We start from the raw sequence: 17684 nt of genomic DNA, 5'->3' as shown, positions 1-17684 counted from the left end.
TCAGGAGACATCTCACACCATTCTTCTTTGGCAAATCTCTCAAGCTCCTCCAGATTTGATGGTCGTCTGGCTTGAAACTTGGTCTTCAGTTCAACCCACAGGTTTTTTATTTGTTTATTAAAAAAAATGGGAATCAAGTCAGGGCTTTTCAGCAGGTCAGTCGGTAACGTCCACTTTGGTCTTGTAGAGGTAGTTCTTCGCCAGGAGTGATGTATGTTTTGAGTTGTTGTGTTTTGAGGACAAAGTGATGACCCAGGCTCAATTTTCCTGCTAATTGCTTTCAGAATCTCCACGTCCTTTCTTCATGATTCCTCCCACCTTGATTAGATTCCCAACTAAAGACACGCTGACAAGACGTCTCTTGATAGACTTGTAGTATACCGAATCATTCTCGAGGTTGTCCTTAAGATACTTCAGTCTGGTTTGAAGGTGTCTCTTCTGCAAAAGTGGACTTTTTCTTGGTCTATATTCACAGTCCATTCCCTGTGCGAGGTTCTAGTGATTGTCTTCTTCGGCATCACAATTCCTGACTTGGTTAAGTCATTCTCTTATGTCTCTAGTGTCTTGGCAGTTGTTCTGGAATCTTTAGACACATTTCTCACTAGTTTTCTAGAAACCTTCTACTGCCTACCTCTACCAGCCTTGTTCTGTGTGGCTCTGTTCAAATTTCTTGAGGATACTTCTCACTCCAGATCCCAACACCTGGACACGTTGGGATAACTTTTTTTATCCATGCTTTGTGAAGATCAACAATTCTTTTTCACAAAAAGAACTGATTTCTGGTTGGTTTTTTGGCATAAGTTTGAAGACAACCCTCATTTGGAAGTTGATTTTATGAAGCTCTGAGCATCACAGAAGCACATCATTGCACAGCGCTGGTTTGTGATATGACTCAATAAAAAGCTCCGTTTTTCAGGGGGATAATAATATTGATGATAATTTAATGCACGTCCCCACTTGCACCTTTTGTGAACCAATGCTCTCATGTTGACTGATGCTGACCGGCTTATGAGATGTACAAGGTGTAATTATGTGCCTTAAACAAACATGTGCACATATTTATCTGAATATTTGCTCACGTTTCTGACAACCCAGAAACTCTCACGTCAGATCAGCAACTGATCAATAATGAAAATATAGTGAGTTAAACCCAGCATGGTCTAAAACATGGATGAATGCTCCCGGACTTACAGTTGTGTAGAGAAAAGCTACAGAAAGAGCTTCATGAGGAGCAGCAGCCCCCTTGCGGGCTTCAGATGGAATTTTTTATTTTTTTTATTTTTTTATTTTTAAACTCAGTAGAGATCACGGCTTTAACCGATGAAGTGATAATCCTCTACAAAAGATGTCAAATCAGGTGCAAAAGTGCTTCTTTTCAAAAGAGGAAGGGTAGCGTCTAAGCTTAGTCCAGCCTGAGCTGTTTGGGTTGCTTTCCATTGCCATCTAGTGGCAACACTGCATAATCCTTGCCTCATAAAAGATCTTACAAACCAATTTAAAAGAAACCTACAATTAAAAGAAGAAAAAAAAAAACTGAAGGAAACACACGACTGAAAGGGAATAAAAGTATCTGTTCTCTTTTAGATAACATCTATATAAGAAATAAGTTTGATGTTGCCACTCTTTCATAAATTTAGCTGCGTGCCTTTAATTAAAGTGCTAAATATTTACAGAATTTTTATGGAATGCTGCTGTTTGATCAAGATATTAATATGATGAATGTGTGTGTACGTATGCGTCGTTTTGCTAAAACGACATCACTTCCCAGTTTGCTTAAATAAGGAATAAACAGAGATGCTAAAGGTTATGGTCAAAGAAAATATTTGTGAGAACCTTTTCAAAGTGTGTATGTTGGCGAGTTTGCGTGCCGTATGTAAAGCTTTTATTTTGTTTAGCTTGCGCTGACGCCTTCATCAACTACATGTGCACATCTCCTTGGCATCCCTGTAAATGTTTAGTTTGTGCACACATAAAAGCACACATGTGGATAATGTAAATATGTTATGCTTTTTCCTAAAAAGCATGCTTAAAAAATCCGTCTGTGATCATTTCGTGGCCTTTAAAGTAAATTTACGAACCACAGTCAACTGAAATCAACCACGTTGTGTGCAGGCCGTCTTGCAACGGCACAGACATTCGAAATCGTACAGTCTGTTCAGAGCAATAATTGTGGCTTGCAACCATAGAGTAACCTTCATTATTTGTAATTATTTTTTTCCAACTATGGAAAAATTGTTTGGCCCGTAAACATCTGCTGCTTTCAAGAGCGTTAAATGACACTTTAACTGCCGCACCTGCATGATGTGCATATAATTACTCTTACAGTGCATTTGCTCTCATTTCTTTACATTTTGCTAGTAAAGTGGAGAATAGGTGCAGAGGTTTATCAAACCATTAAACACAATATATATGAAAATACAGTATATAACGCAAAAAAGAGAATTTGTACAACTTGAAAGTCAACATTTGGAATGACCACCTTTATTCTTTAACTCACCCTGAGTTCTCTTTGGCAGTTTTCTTGTTATTTTTTTTTAAAGTAGTCTTCAGGGATATTTCTCCAGGCTTCTTGAAGATGATCCCATACTGCTTCAATAATGCTGAGGTCCTGGCTCTGGGGAGGCCAGTCCATGCACTGGCAGTCTGTTTTGTTCTCATTGTCATAGTAAACAATTAGGCCACTGCCAGTCAAATGCTTTCTAGATGGTATTGATAGCCTGACGACACTTTTCTATCTTTTTCATTGCACTGCATGCTGAGATATGCCAAGTTTATAATAAGCTATTGAGCTAATAGCTCTTTGGGAATCACCTTGCTTATGTAAAAATATTATTTTATGTCTTTTAAACACTCTTTACTTTTCTTATAGATTCAATAAAGAAAAGTGAACAAATTAAGTGTTTTTGGACAGGCTGCCTTGAGTCAGTAACCTTTTTATATTTTAATGATTAACAGGTTTGTATTAAGTGGCTTAACAAACAAACAAAAAGAAACTTTAGGAAAATGGTCAGGTATCAATATTATAAAAGTACCGCAACTAGCGGGACAAAGATTTGCTTTTCTGCACATCCAGTTAATAACTCTAATATAGGTTGGACCATTTAAGCTGCTTTAACCTGACCAGAGTTGCAAGCCACTTTACAACCCACCTCCAACTTAATTCATGTGTCAATGCCATTTCTGTTGTGAGAGCCAGCTCTGTTCTCACGTATTCACGTGTCCAAGAACAAAGTCATTAAGCCAGATATTTATTGGAAATAAAGTTCATTGTTAAATACTTGAATCTGTTGCCTTTTCACCATGTTCTTTGTGTCTTACAATCACAGTGTGAACGCAAACTTAAAAATGTTTCCAGATGTGAGTCAAAATACAAGCGACCCGGTCAAAAGTCATGTTTGTGCCTGCTAAACACCCTTATTTATCACTTTCAGGAACACGGGTCATCTCAGTCTGTGGGAACAACCAAGCAAAACAATGGCTTAGTGGGAGGATTTATAACAAACAATTTCTCACTCAAATTGATTACTTGTCACCACAGGAAAAAACAGTGGAAATGTTACTAATAACCACTACCAACAGCTTGCTTCCTTCCAGTAAGCCATTTAAGTGAAGCGGCACACACAAAACCAGATCTATAATTACTAGTTATTAGTTTTAATAATTGCCTTTGAAGCTGATTCAAACAGTTAATAAAAGCGTAAATAGCTTTGGATGGATTAGAGGAAGGAAGCTGGTGAAAATGCTGATATTGGAGTCATGACTGTCAAATGAGTGTCAAATTCCTGAAATGTTAAGTAACAAAAGCATGTCACCCATCTCTCACCATCTCTTTGAAGGCGTTCTCTATGGCTCCAATCACCAGGCTCTCGTGCTGGATCTTCTTCTCAGTAAAAAAGCGTGGTGGAGGCGGGGTGCTGCAAGGGGAGCCTGGTGCACCTGTGGCCCCGCGCAGGGAAGCAGCCCGGGTCAGGGCACGGTGAGGAGTGTTTCCCTGGAGGTAGGGATTACAGTCTGGCTCCTCGCCCAGCACGGTGGGGGGTGGAGATGCCAAGTTGCGCAAAATCTCTATGACGGCCTGAAGCTGGCAGGCGATGTGGTGTTGTAGCAAGCGGGAGGCGACAACTGCCGCACCTGAACCTGCGTGACCGTCGAACAAAGCCCAGTAGTGAAACACGAGTCCTTCGCTTTCCTGAAGGCGAATGGTGAGAACGCACAGAACAAAGGGCAGTTAACGGCTGAATCAAACATAATCCCATTAAAATACAGACTCATAAAGGAACTATACTGTTGCTGCATTTTAATCAGGATTAATTGATAGCTTCCCTTGTTCGACAACACATCAACACATCATGCTTTACATCTGCAGGAAAATCCCAGAGAGATCTCCAACATAGACATGCAGATCCAAATTTTTCCAAATTTCCCCCTGGTCATGTCATTTAATCCATAAATAGCTACTTTTTAAAAAACAATCTGACATTTGAGGAGAGGACCAAAAAAACAGCAAAAACATGTTGCTGAATGACTAATGCTGATAAGAGATTATGTAGTATGACTCATCAGTGAAAGACCAAGAACATCATGACTCATTGTGTCCAGTAACACAAGTGTTCCAGAGGTCAAACTTCCCTATCAGCTATCTGTGGGAACAACCTTGTCACATCTGCATCAGAGCAAAGTCACCTTGGCATTACACATTACTCAGAATGCTTTGCAGAAATCTTGAGTTTGGAAGTAAAGCTGTGTGTTTGACAGTTTAGCCATTCGTAACACAACAGCACAACACGTAACACAAAATCCCTCTTGGGATATTTTTCGCAATTTAGGCGAATGGGTAAACTGGGGTCAGATGGAGTCACAACCTGAGTTCTGAAGAAATTTTAACTTCTTGACGCTATGTCCTTGGACTGAACAGTGAACAAAAAGTATTGGGAGATAAACCTCTAACGATGTCTTGTCATTTATATCCGTATAATCTTTTTCTGGAAATGTTATTTTACAAAGAAATGACCCTCAATATGAAGCTTTGGGGAGTTAATGATAAAGTTACCATGTGTTTCAGCTATTTACTCAGAGAGCCTCTCACAGTTTTGTGGAGGTGGCACTGACTGAACAATTTAATGAAACATAAACAACTGCCCTTTTATAGTTTGATATTTTCTAAAACACCATCACATATGCTGGAATTTACTGTCTGCGAATACCAACAACCCAATTTCATCTTCTCTTAGTAAATATGATTAAGACAGTCCAAAACTCTGGACACATTTCTGTGTGGAAAACTGGTTTTGCAATGGATAAAACAGGCTTGTAACATCTTCTGGAATGGATTTCCCAAAGCCCAACCCTCAGCCCTCCTGAAAATGCTCAAAGCTGGGTCTGTGGCAGGAAACCAATCATTATGAACCCTACCAAGGAGGGTGGTCAAATATTCAGCCTTATCCAGATGGGTGGCTGTTTGATCATCCTTCTTGGGTGGTCAAATGTTTATGCCAAACAATTGTTGATGGCTACGGAAAGCATCTGGTCTAGGTACAGCTCGCTTAGGGCCGTTTAACAAAATATTACTGGGGGTGTACGTGTAATTTTAACCCATGTGGGGATACAAATCAAATTCAAACTTGTCCACCCAATTCTTGTTCTTTTAAGTCATTAAAGATATATGCCATACAATCATTTCACCCTAGAAAAAAAAAAAAAAAAAACAGTTCAAAGCAATCATTAAAAGCCCCAAATTACCATGATATCCATGCCCATGATGAGTGCATGTGAACTTTTGACCACAACTATCTCTAAACAGGAACTCCCCCTAAGACATATTGCAGTCCTGTAAAAATTGCTGTGTTGTAACCAAACATTTCTGTTTGGAAACTGGCAAAGAGGAGAAGAGGTGAATCATCTGGCTTCCAAATGAGCCAAATCAGTGTCAAACAATATATGAAGTTTTTCCATTTAATTTCATCAGAACAGATTTACTGCACATGTTGCATCCAACACACCAAATAATCCATTAAACAGCTCTAAGGACCATAAATATGGGGACAACAAACCCTCGCCTGTAAACAGTTTAATCCCAACTAGAAGCTGCACAGAAATCCTCTTGCTGTGCATTTAGTACAAAAAAAAAAGAAAAAAAGAAAAAAAAAAGAAACATTTTTTAAGACCAACTTTATTCTGCACAGTTGTTTACAAGTAGCTTCACTTGAGGTCACTGCAACCTATGTATGCATGTTAGCAAAATCTGTCAACATTTACAGTACAGGCTGTATTTGTGTGTTTGCATGCCGTTACCTCTCCTAGTCTGCTGTGCTCCATATGGAGCCCTAGGCCCTCTCCGTTGGGCAAGGAGTTGCGTCTCTTGGCGGTGGGGGTCTTGCTGGGTGTGGAGGGAGGGCAGTAGCTCATTGGCCTCCTTCTTGCTACTACCACCTCACAGCAGGCCTGGTCCTCATTCAGCGCACTCTTACCAGCATTAATAACCCTGAAAGATGGGGCACAATGTACAGGTTTAGTCAAATTATAGGCAGTCACCCATTTTCTTGTCAATAGCCTTTACCAAAGAATGATTAAAAATCAAATTTGTCAACATTCAGCCAATATCATTTTTTTTTTCAGTTAAAGTCTTTGCTTCAAACATCAGATGCAACGCTTGCTGTGATTTCCCAGCTGTTTTCTGGAACGAGCAGTTGAACAAAAGCTGAAATCAGAAGCTTTTTTTGTGGGATGAAACAGCGCCGGGGTCTTTCATAGTTATTAAGGCTCACTGCAGGATTGCAACAATTAGTCAGACCCACTGCCTGCGGTTTCTATCTGCAGACCCAGTGAAACAGCATGCGTTGTACGTTTCATGTCCCTGATGAAGATCAAACAGGAACGCTTATTTGTGGTACTGCTCTGCTGGGAGTGTCCTGATGCATTGAGACAATCGCCTCTGGGTGAATATGAAGACTCTATTTGTGCTCAGTTGTACAAAGGGTACATGGCCAGCGCTTTGTGCATGTACGCAGTCCTGCTGAGCGTCATTTGTGCTTGTGTGCTTTTAAAAAAAAAAAAAACCAAAACAGGCAGACCACAGAGAGAGTTTGCAGAAAAATGTAGCCCACTAACAATTTAAAAACAGCATTGTTTTAAAGGCAAACCACACTCTTAATCTAACAGTTTTTAAAGTTGAAAAGAAAAACTTTTGTCTTCAGTCTGCACGATAACCACATTGTTATCTGCAGCCCATACTGGAGAATAACAATTTTTCTACATATCTTGGGAAATTTTGATCAAACATCACTGTGCTCATATGTAGTTTTGGTTAGTTTGTTTTTCCCCAGCTGCGGTTTAGTGGTGCAGCACTTAGCATTGTCACCTCACTGCAAGAAGGTTCCTAGTCTGAATGTCTTTTCTGGCTGGGAGCTTTCTGTGTGGATTTTGCATGTTCTACCACGTTCTAACAGGTGACACTAAACTGGAATGTAGCTAAACGGTATAAAGTATAACACAGTGTTACAATTTATTTTATGTGTCAATATTGTATCGATACAGGGACACTAAATATCGAGATTTTGTTTAATAAATGTAAAAACTCTGGGCATACTATGAAGAAGAGATCTCATCTCAGGCACCACCATCCTCAGATGATGCTAGCCAAACAAACTTGCATTAAATTAAAGCCTGACTAAGCTAGCTCCTAAATCAGTGCAAGCTAATGGTTTAGTGACACGTGTAAAAATAGGACAGCAACCTCCTTTGCAAATAATTGCTGCCTGATTTAAAAATGCAGACAGAGTCAACAATTTCATGTCTTTCATTTAATAGCTTATGGTACTGTCTAGAGACAAATGAGATAATTCAGGGTACGTTTTAGCTTGTGCCTTCGCTGCCACTAATAAGCCACTATTTTATGGTCATGCAGGCAATTAGGGTTGCAAGTTAGGTCTACACTTAAACAGTTTCATTAAACCCTTAGTTTCACAAAACCAAGTTGTCGATGGCCAGAATACCAAACTAATGACTTGACAACAATAGTCCGCAAAGTAAAGTTTGTTTCATGTTGGCTATATGAGTTTTTAAAATATATAATCTATATTTTTACTCACTAAAATACATTCACGGAGTGTTTTGTCCATAAGAGTCTTCAAAAGGTAGCTAAAGCAACGTTTGTGAACACTTTTACACATTTGAACCTGTGACAATGGATTCTTTCAGTCTGCTGGAACAATACAGAGTAGTATTATGTTTTGAGTTGACATAATGAATTTGTTTAAACAGTCTCCTATTAATGCCCAACATTCAGGCGACAGGCGACTCTTCTCCACACGCTACACGCCATAACCAAGCAGTAAAATCACCAACACTGTAAGAGTGAACCTTTTCTGCTTAAACTAAATGCTTCTTAATTTGAAGCACTCGTTTTCACTTGCTGTCTCAAAGGTCACTACACCAGCTGCATAACTGCTAACTCTAGATAATGTAATTGGGTCACAAATAAATGGTGAAAAAAAGTTAGACTGGCAAGTCTGGCCAAAATCCCTGGAGGCTGTTGTTGTTGTGTGTTTGTGTGTGTCTGAGTAGAGAAATTGGCATGTCTATTTATAGACATTATTGTCAGTTGCTTTCTGTGAGGCAGCAGCCTTGTCTGGTCCCCGGTCTCAAATGCTCATTAGCTTTAGTTAAAAGAGCCACGATGTGAGCATATACATGTGTATGTCTGTGTATGCATAGTGCGATATAACTGATACTTTAAATTGTTAAAATACATAATGCAATAATAGCAAAAGTCTGTATAGTGTAAGAATATACATACACAGTATATGAACATTCTGAGGTTGATTAAAAAAATTCTTTTTGCCAATTTCTTAATAATATTTAGTTATGTGCCATTAGCGTTTGAGCTGTGCAGACCTTAGTGGTCAAAATCAAAGGTGTTTTTTTTTTTTTTCTTTAATTGCTTATCAATCAATTTGGTCCTAATGATCTCACATCATTGTCCTATGACCCCAGTCAAAGGCATCCAATTTCATCTCTGCAGTTTTAATAGAAGGAATGATGAATACAGTTACTGCAGGGGTGGGCAACTCCAGGCCTCGAGGGCCGGTGCACTGCAGGTTTTAGATATCACCCTGGGTCAACACACCTGAATCACATGATTTATTCGTTACCAGGCTTCTGGAGAACTTCACGACATGTTGAGGAGGTCATTTAACCATTTGAATCAGCTGTGTTGGATCAAGGAAACATCTAAAACCTGCAGGACACCGGCCCTCGAGGCCTGGAGTTGCCCACCCCTGATGTAGTCCATCTATGTTAAATCTGTTGGTGGGATGAGGGTTAAACAATATATGGTGCAGATTAATGAAAGAATTATTAACCACAACACAAAATTATTTGGCTATCATTTCTGTAGGTGTCTAAGATGATCAATGGATTACCAGTAGGTTGTGGACTGTTGATTTGCTGGTGCCTGTTATATTTATTCCATCATTCCCCTTCCTGCCACAAAGTATTCTTGTGGTACTGAGAGAGCTCCCGACTAAGGATGACAATGCATAGGCTATAATGTGTCACTCACCGCGAAAGCTATCATGACCACTGGGTGGTCGTCAATGGCGATTAAACTTCTCTGCATTCCAACTTTAGCACCGCACCCACAGCAATAAGTGCCCTCTGAGTTACTGTGGTCATAAAACACTCTGAGGCATCGTCCACATTTGAGTTTGTCAACAGAAGAATTCCAGGAAGCGTTTCTCTGCTTCATCCAATCTGCCTGTAGAAAACATGGTAATCGTCCACATTAACGATGCATTTAATTTAATGATCCCACTGTGTTACACGAAACACACAGCCCCCATTGTGCGCACGTGACCGGGAGTACTCACACAACTTGTTTCTGTCCTCATTTCAGCCATTTTACAGGAAGAATGATTTCATTTCCCTGCCAAACAAATTTTTGTTTCATCCAGAAGACATAGCTTTCCTCCCATTAGGAACAAAACCTAATTTTCCCCTCCATTGTCAGACATCTAATGCGCTTTTTGTTTCTCCATCATCAGCAACAGATTTTAGAGCAGACATACCCCCCCACCCAAAAAACTGGAATAATTATCTGGTGAAGCACAATGGTTTAATACTGTGCCTCTAATCATAACAGGAAACAAACAATAATGAGGAGCTCAACAGTAAAACAGTCTTTTTAAAAAAAAGTCTAGATTTAACACTTCATGAAGATTTTTGGTTGGAACTGGGCCATCTGAATACAGAAGATAAGGAAATTTAACAAAAAAATTCTGAATGGACTGTAGGAATGAATGGGTTTGGATTTCTTCTTCAGCAGTGGGCACATATTGTATTTGTTTTTTTATGATAATACTGGGAAATTTGCAGAAGTCTTAGCAATTTATAAATCAATGTACCGCTGATATCTGGTTGTAGCTTTTTCTGATAAAAAAAAAATAATAACCATGTTTTCTCCCCTGAAATTACTACATGATCTTTTTGCTGGCAGCAAAGATGATGTAGTGCTAAAAGCCTGGGACTCCCAGGCTCTCAGACTGAATCTCTGATTAAGAAACCTGGATACCGGCCGCCGAGTGACAGGAGGAAAAAAACAACAACAAAAAAAAAAAACAGCACCCCTGCTTGACCCTAAGTTGGTAAATGGATGGAGAGCTGGATACACTACCTCTCCTCCACTCAGACTTGCTGCCAGTCTTTCCCAGTGGTGAGTCACCACTGGTGACTCACGATACCAGAGTTAAAAACATACCAATTGGCCTTGACCAAAAGCCATTTTCTATTTAAACCACCATTAAAAAAAGAGACATTAGTAACACTACATAGTGGCATAACATACTGGAAACAAAGTTTTATTCTTCGAATTAAGAGACTTGTCTCAGCTTTACTATCCTGATAAACTTGTTTATTGGATGATAAAAAAAAAAAAAGTTTAGGTCCCTGAAGCCTCTCACTTCCCCTTTAGTAGCAGCTGTAAAGTGGTTAATTTTTTTAGTACATCTCACACATTGAATTTAATGAGACTCAGAGTTATGGATGACATGGAAAATATTGTCTTGATAACATTCAGTGACGTTCTACAGGACTGTGGAAAAGTCTTGGGCTACTCCTCATTGATGTTTATTTTGCTTCCAGGGAGCCAGACTTTTATACTTAAAAAAAAAAAAAAAAAAAGTATTTTATTGTAATGGTCTTCAGAAGAAGCAGCAGGTGTAAAAACACTACACACAGTAGATGAACTTTATCTGAAAATCATCTCTCAGAGACCTACTGTTCACTGAAGCCTCAACAGAAATGGAAGGATGGTAATCAACAACAAAGGGTCTGATGGGTTGGTAAATCCAATTTCTGATTGGCTCATTGGCAACAGCTTCATTTTCCAACGTGACAATGATCCCAAACACACTACCAATGTAGTAAAAGCATACCTGGATAGAAAAATACACAATGGAACACTATCCGTCATGAATTGGCCTCCTCAGAGCCAGGACCTCAACATTTTTGAAGAAGTTTGGAATCATCTTGACAGAGAACAGAAAAAAAAAAGTCAGCCAACACCAAAAGAAGAGCTCTGAATGTCCTTCAAGAAGCCTGCAAAAATATCCCTGAAAACTAATTAAAGAAATTACAAGAGAGCTTGTCCATGAGAGTTCAAGTTGTGTTGAAGAATAAAGGTGGTCATAACAAATATTGGCTTTCAAGCTCACAAGAATAATACAAATGGTTTTTAACCATCTATACTTATATATTTCAATATATGTTTGTATTTCAATCAATCATTGCACCTATTTTCCATTTTTTTATAAAGAAATTAAGGGTGGCTTAAGACTTTTGCACAGTGCTAAAAGGCATCAAGAAGTCAGTCAATTCAGTTTCTTTGGCAGGTACATTTAGTTTGGTTCCAACAGCTAAAATTTACATCCCAGTTAAAAACTGGTGAATTGCGGATAGACCTTAGTAACCTAGCTAGCAAAACAGCAATAGAATTAGCTGATAACTGCCCAGCTCTACCCTGTCTACAGCTGCCTTTGGCAATTCTCCCATTTTAGTGGGCCTTTTTAACACTAATTAGCATGTATCTGTTTCCATGTGCATTACAGACTTTTTGGTTGCAGCTGCTAACAAAGCCTGCCAGCATTAGCGTCAGCACATCTATATATGGTCACTAAACATGGTCACTCCAGGCTCCAAACGACAGCCACAGCCAAAGTGCCTAAACTTGATGCTTCAAAATGCAATTCCACAAACGCAACAAAATGGGTGATGTGACTGTGTGTTATATATAAAGTCTGGGAATGACAATTAAACCTGCACCAATTCCTACATATGCTCTCTTGCGTATTAGCTAAAACTCAGCCCTTGAAGCTGTTTATAGACCAGCTTGGTGATTTGTCTTTTTGTAGGCTTCATGTACACTGCTTCAACACGCATACATTTAAAGCCTGGTTAAAAGAACTCCTAAGCTGGGTGTGGAAAATCATTAATCATGGGACGGATAGAGCAAATGGTAAAATTAACAAGACAAATTCGGTTATATGTCTAAGTTTGCCTTGGAAATTTCTTAATCAAAAAAAGGGAATGTAATATTTAGCTTATTAATTCCCAATGTAAAAAAAGAGGCTAGAGCCCAAACGGCTGCTGTAATGAGAACACTGGAGGCTTTAATTACAGATAAATGCAGAGAGGAACTGAACTCATTAACCACACCGATCCATTCAGAGCCATCCATTCACACAGATCTGAGTGTAGCTTTGTGTGATGTGTTAAAAACAGGAAAAGAAAGTGAGGTGTGATCATACGTCAAAACTCAAACTTCATGTAAACAGAAAAATAATGTGCTGCTGGCCAACACAGGAATTTGTATAGCATATAATCATTATTTATCTCCAGCTTTCTCATTATTATAACCCTATGGGGCAGAAAAGAAGAATTATTATCACTGAGGCCACAATTTTTCCCCTCAGAACTGCCTTAATTCTTTGTGGCGCAGATTAAACAAGGTCCTGGAAATATTCCTCAGAGACTTTGGTTCATATTGACCAGACAGCACAGCTAGCACACAGTTGTTGCAGATTTGTCAGCTGTACATCCATGATGCTGAATTTGTTGTTTCACCAGTCCATCTATTTTAAGAGTATATTCTTCTGCATACCTTGGTTGTAACAAGTTGCTATTTGAGTTACTGTCGCCTTTCAATTTCACCTGCTTACTGGATATTTTCTCTACTTCAAATTAGCAGTTTTTGAAATAATCAGGCCAGCCTGTCTGCCACCAACAAGCATGCCATGGTCCAAGTCACTTGAGGCACCTTTCTTCTCCATTTTAATGCTCAGTTTGAACTTCAGCAGGCCGTATTGCCCATGTCTACATACCTAAATGCGCTGCGTTTCTCCCATGTGATTCGCTGATTGGATAGTTATGTTACTGAGCAGTTTCAGAAGTACCTACTGAAGTGGCCAGTGAGTGTAGTGTAACTACTTACAAATCCAAACCCCATTTAATGTTGCAAAGACTAACTGAGAAAAGGCAACATCGCTTGGAGCTGAGAACTTCTATGTTGAAAGACTGTAGCCAGCCTAGGGTTAGCAAGTATACACCTACTACACACATACTAGATAACCTCAGTGTCAAAGGTAGTGATTAATTAGGAGGGAATTCCTAGTTTGTTCTGAGGGTAATCGCACATGTATTTGTGTACCTTATCATTAAATGTTAACCAAACACTGCTCATAGCAGGTTGGAGGGGAGAGATTGCCAACTAGAACTCAACAAAGGGGAGGAAATGGATACAGCAAGGTGCGGCTGATAAGGCAGTACCACAACAAAAGACAAGTGCTCCTGCAAAATCTAATCATATCTAACCACAATGGAAAGTATAATGCACCACAATGGTGAACACGCTCACTCAAAAACTGACTCATCTAGTTGTATGACCGTATGCATTCCCATGTCTCAGCATCATGATACAGCATAAACTGCAGATATGAGCTTCCATTAATTTTAGCAGGGTGTTCCAAGGGAGAGCTTGATCCACCCCCCCTTGTAAAAGCCACTCAAAAAGTTCAAAAGTTCTTAAATTTTCTGTAAATTGTGCTTTCCATTCTCATATTCTGCACTCTAATCAGGGATTTTTTAAGCAATAGTTCCTAGTAAATCCTGATATGAAAAAAAAAGTATTGAAAAACAAATGTGTAAGCGCGCTTACAGTGTTAGCAGGGCCCTACGATTATTTGTGGAACCAGCACACGAGTCTTAAATTCACTGTAAGCTTTTATATAACATTTGTTGAGCGGCGTGTTTGCAAAGCTCCAGTGTAAAATGTGACATGACAGCAAGAGGACAGATACTTCACGTGCCATCTTTGAAGGCGGCAGAAACGGCAAGCAGAAAAAACACAAACAAGAGTGTGCTCTGAAGGCTAGTCAGCTACTTCTAAAGCCAGAATATGAGTTTGCACTGAGCCACAGTGCATCTAGACCAGAGATGTCCAACTTATTTTACATTGTGGGCCACATACAGCCAATTTTGACCTTAAGTGGGCCAGACCAGTGACGCGGGAAAAGACCCACGGAAACAGAGTTAACGATAAAAACGATCACACCAGAGCCTCAACTCTCGTGGCCCGGTACCAGTCCGTGGCCCGGGGACCGCTGCTGTAGTAGATAAAAGAAATTTGTCAGCACGGTTCATTGGGACCAAATCGTAAGAATCAATGTGTAAAATTACAAAAAAAATTAGCTCACTGGCCAGAATGTCCTGTAACAATTAAATTAATAATAAAACAATTAATTGGGGGTATTCTTTAATGCTGTGGACTGACTATATATATGAAATTTTGATTATAGATGGTGAAAGAATGGAAATGTTTCTGTCATTTTATTGTTTATTTATTATTTGGTTACTTTTGTGTAGTGTGCATAACCACACATACCACATATAAATCTTGTGAAAATGCAGTTAAAAGCCACAAATCGATGCCCTTTGTTACTGATTGGAATCTGATTCTGTCCCTGAGGCCATATGTTTGACACCCCTGATCTAGACTTTACTGACACACTGTAGCTTTGAGTGGAGCACTGCTGTAGACTAAATCCCAGATACTGCTGTTGGAAGGCGTTATCCTCTTGCACGTGAAAACCAGCTTGGGCTGTGATCCCTTGGATGCATGCTGTCCTCTACTTCTCAAGGCCACACTTAAGAAGCTGCACACAAAAAGGTTGTTGTGTGATCCCTAAATGAACCATAACATATTGGAGATGGATACAGGTCACAGGTCACAGTGCAGGTTCAAGTTCGTGCTCCTTGATTTGTGTGTCTAACAGGAGGAGCAGAAGGAGTAAATTGGAGGGATAAAGAGCTGAGTGAGCAGCTGCACGCTCTTAGGCCTCAGCTAAACCACATCATTTGGTTTATGTTAAATGCATCTGACACAGGAAAGTCAACAAGAATTGATTTTGAGGCCGACTGCATTTGTTTTACTTACTCAGCGTATCCGGTGGCCCACGGTAATCTCCTGGTTTCCTTGAGGATGAGGATGGGCCGAGCTATGTGATCAGCAGAGCACTCGATCTCATCCGGGGACAGTCCAAGGAAATCAGGTCTCATATATGGGAATTTCAGCGGCAGCTCGGATCCGGTATTGCCGCCTGACCCGGAGCTACCCCCGGCCATGATTCCCCCCATGAAACCGGCCACGGCGGACTTTACACGGGTGAGCATGTTAGTGGCGCGTCGCGGCGGGGTGTCCGTCGGCCGGTGCGGGGCGCCGCGGCTGCCTTTCCCCGGATTCCCCCCCAGCTCGGCCGCGCTTGATCGACGAAGGGCTGGACGAAGAAGACGACGAGGAGGAGGAGGATGAGGCAATCCTAGGATGATTGTGCTTTCATTGATTCAGTGCGGAAACAAGAGACACAGAGGACAGGATGGTGGAAACTGCAGAGATGCTTCAACTAAAATCCTGCACGCATGCATGGAAAGCAATTGATAACAGCTCAGCCGCCGTGAAAGCGGAAATGCACTGAAGATTAATGGTCATGTGACGCATCCATGGATGCACACTGGAAATAAAAAAAACAAAAAAACCGCAGTACGGACAGGAACCATGGCTACCTATACGCCCACCATATATATATATATATATATATATATATATATATATATATATATATATATATATATATATATATATTAGTGTGTATGCCATACCCAGGGGCGTTTCCTTGTTTTGTTTTGTTTTGTTTTTTTTCTTTTGGGGGGGGGGGGGTCATTTCAGAGAAAAATTGACATTTTTTAAAAGTTTTTTTTTTTTTTTTTTAAAGTTGAAATTTCGTGAATAAACTTCAGAAACTTGTGAAACGAAGAACTTATTTTTGCTTTAGCAAATAGTAACGCAGCGTTCCTACGGGAAAGTAACGCTAATCTAATTACCTTTTTTGCAATAGTAATCCCTTACTTTACTCGTTACTTGAAAAAAGTAATCGGATTACGGTAACGCGTTACAAGTTACAAGTAACGCGTTACTGCCCATCTCTGGTGGACAGCTACAGGTACCTTGGTGTTCATCTGAACAATAAACAGGACTGGACTCATAATTCAGACGCCCTCTACAGAAAAGGGCAGAGCAGGCTGTACCTGCTGCAAAGACTCAGGTCTTTTGGAGTGAACGGCCCACTCCTAAAGACCTTCTATGACTCTGTGGTGGCCTCAGCCATTTTTTTACAGTGTGGTCTGCTGGGGGGGGGCAGCATCTCTTGCTGAGGACAGGAATAGAGTGAAAAGGCTGATCCGGAGGGCCAGCTCTGTTCTAGGATGCCCCCTGGACCCAGTGGAGGTATTGAGTGACAGGAGAATGGTGGCTAAGCTTTCATCCCAGTTGGACAACATGCCCAACCCCATGCAGGAGACTCTGACAGCACTGAGCAGCTCCTTCAGTGGCAGGCTGCGGCACTTACGATGTGGGATGGAGAGATTTCGCAGGTCTTTCCTCCCCACTGCTGTTAGACTCCACAACAAAGACTGCAACTGACCGAACACACACATCCACACATGCGTAATAGCAATAACGCTAAGTGCAATACTCTTTTCTGGCATCGTTGTATTATACTCAATTGTATATAGTATTTGTATTCTATTTTAATCTATTGTATATAGTATTTTTATTTTATTCTATTGTATTGTGTACAGTATCTTATTCTTATTCTTTATCTTATTCCAGTGTTTTTCTAATTTTTCTATGTAACTTTGCACTATCCACTTTCTGCTGTAACAAAACAAATTTCCCACGTGTGGGACTAATAATGGTTATCGTATCTTATCTTATCTTACCTTAAATAGTTATGTTCAAGCCTACTACTTTTATCTTTTGGCACTTCTTCAAATAGGTCCATAGGCTCAGGTCTGCTGCACAGATGTTAGTTACTAAACCAAAATGGTCAATAAACTTGATGTGTTTAAATATGTCAAGACATTTTCTTTTTTTCTTCTTTTTTAAGTGATACAGCTGATGTTAGTCTGATGGACTGGTTTGGTGTACCCTGCTGCTTTCCCTGGGACATTCCTGTGTTCTCATTGCCTATATTTTAGAGTTTTAGACTACTGAGACTATTATGTAGTTGACTTTTACTGGTTATTTACTTACAGTCTCTGTCATATTCTCTTGGGTATTGTGCAAAAGTCTCAAGCCC

At 40.0% G+C, this 17684-nt stretch overlaps 1 protein-coding gene across 1 annotated transcript in view; it reads right to left on the bottom strand.

Annotated features, from left to right (window-relative positions):
- Positions 1-16043, bottom strand: part of LOC120735643 (protein phosphatase 1H-like) — a 33806-nt gene extending 17763 nt beyond the window's left edge. Inside the window, exons 1-3 of the mRNA XM_040035134.1 lie at positions 15485-16043; positions 6292-6481; positions 3824-4189 (exon numbers count right to left, since the gene is read on the bottom strand). Of these exons, the coding sequence (XP_039891068.1) occupies positions 3824-4189; positions 6292-6481; positions 15485-15720 (792 nt within the window). The 5' untranslated portion in view covers positions 15721-16043. The remainder of the gene's footprint in view (positions 1-3823; positions 4190-6291; positions 6482-15484) is intronic.
- Between the last annotated feature and the right edge of the window lie 1641 nt (positions 16044-17684).

This window comes from Simochromis diagramma, unplaced genomic scaffold, assembly GCF_900408965.1.
Source record: "Simochromis diagramma unplaced genomic scaffold, fSimDia1.1 OVJJ01000816.1, whole genome shotgun sequence".
Lineage (NCBI taxonomy): Eukaryota > Metazoa > Chordata > Actinopteri > Cichliformes > Cichlidae > Simochromis > Simochromis diagramma.
Note: the sequence above shows the minus strand (reverse complement) of the source record. Positions and strands in the feature narration are given on the sequence as shown.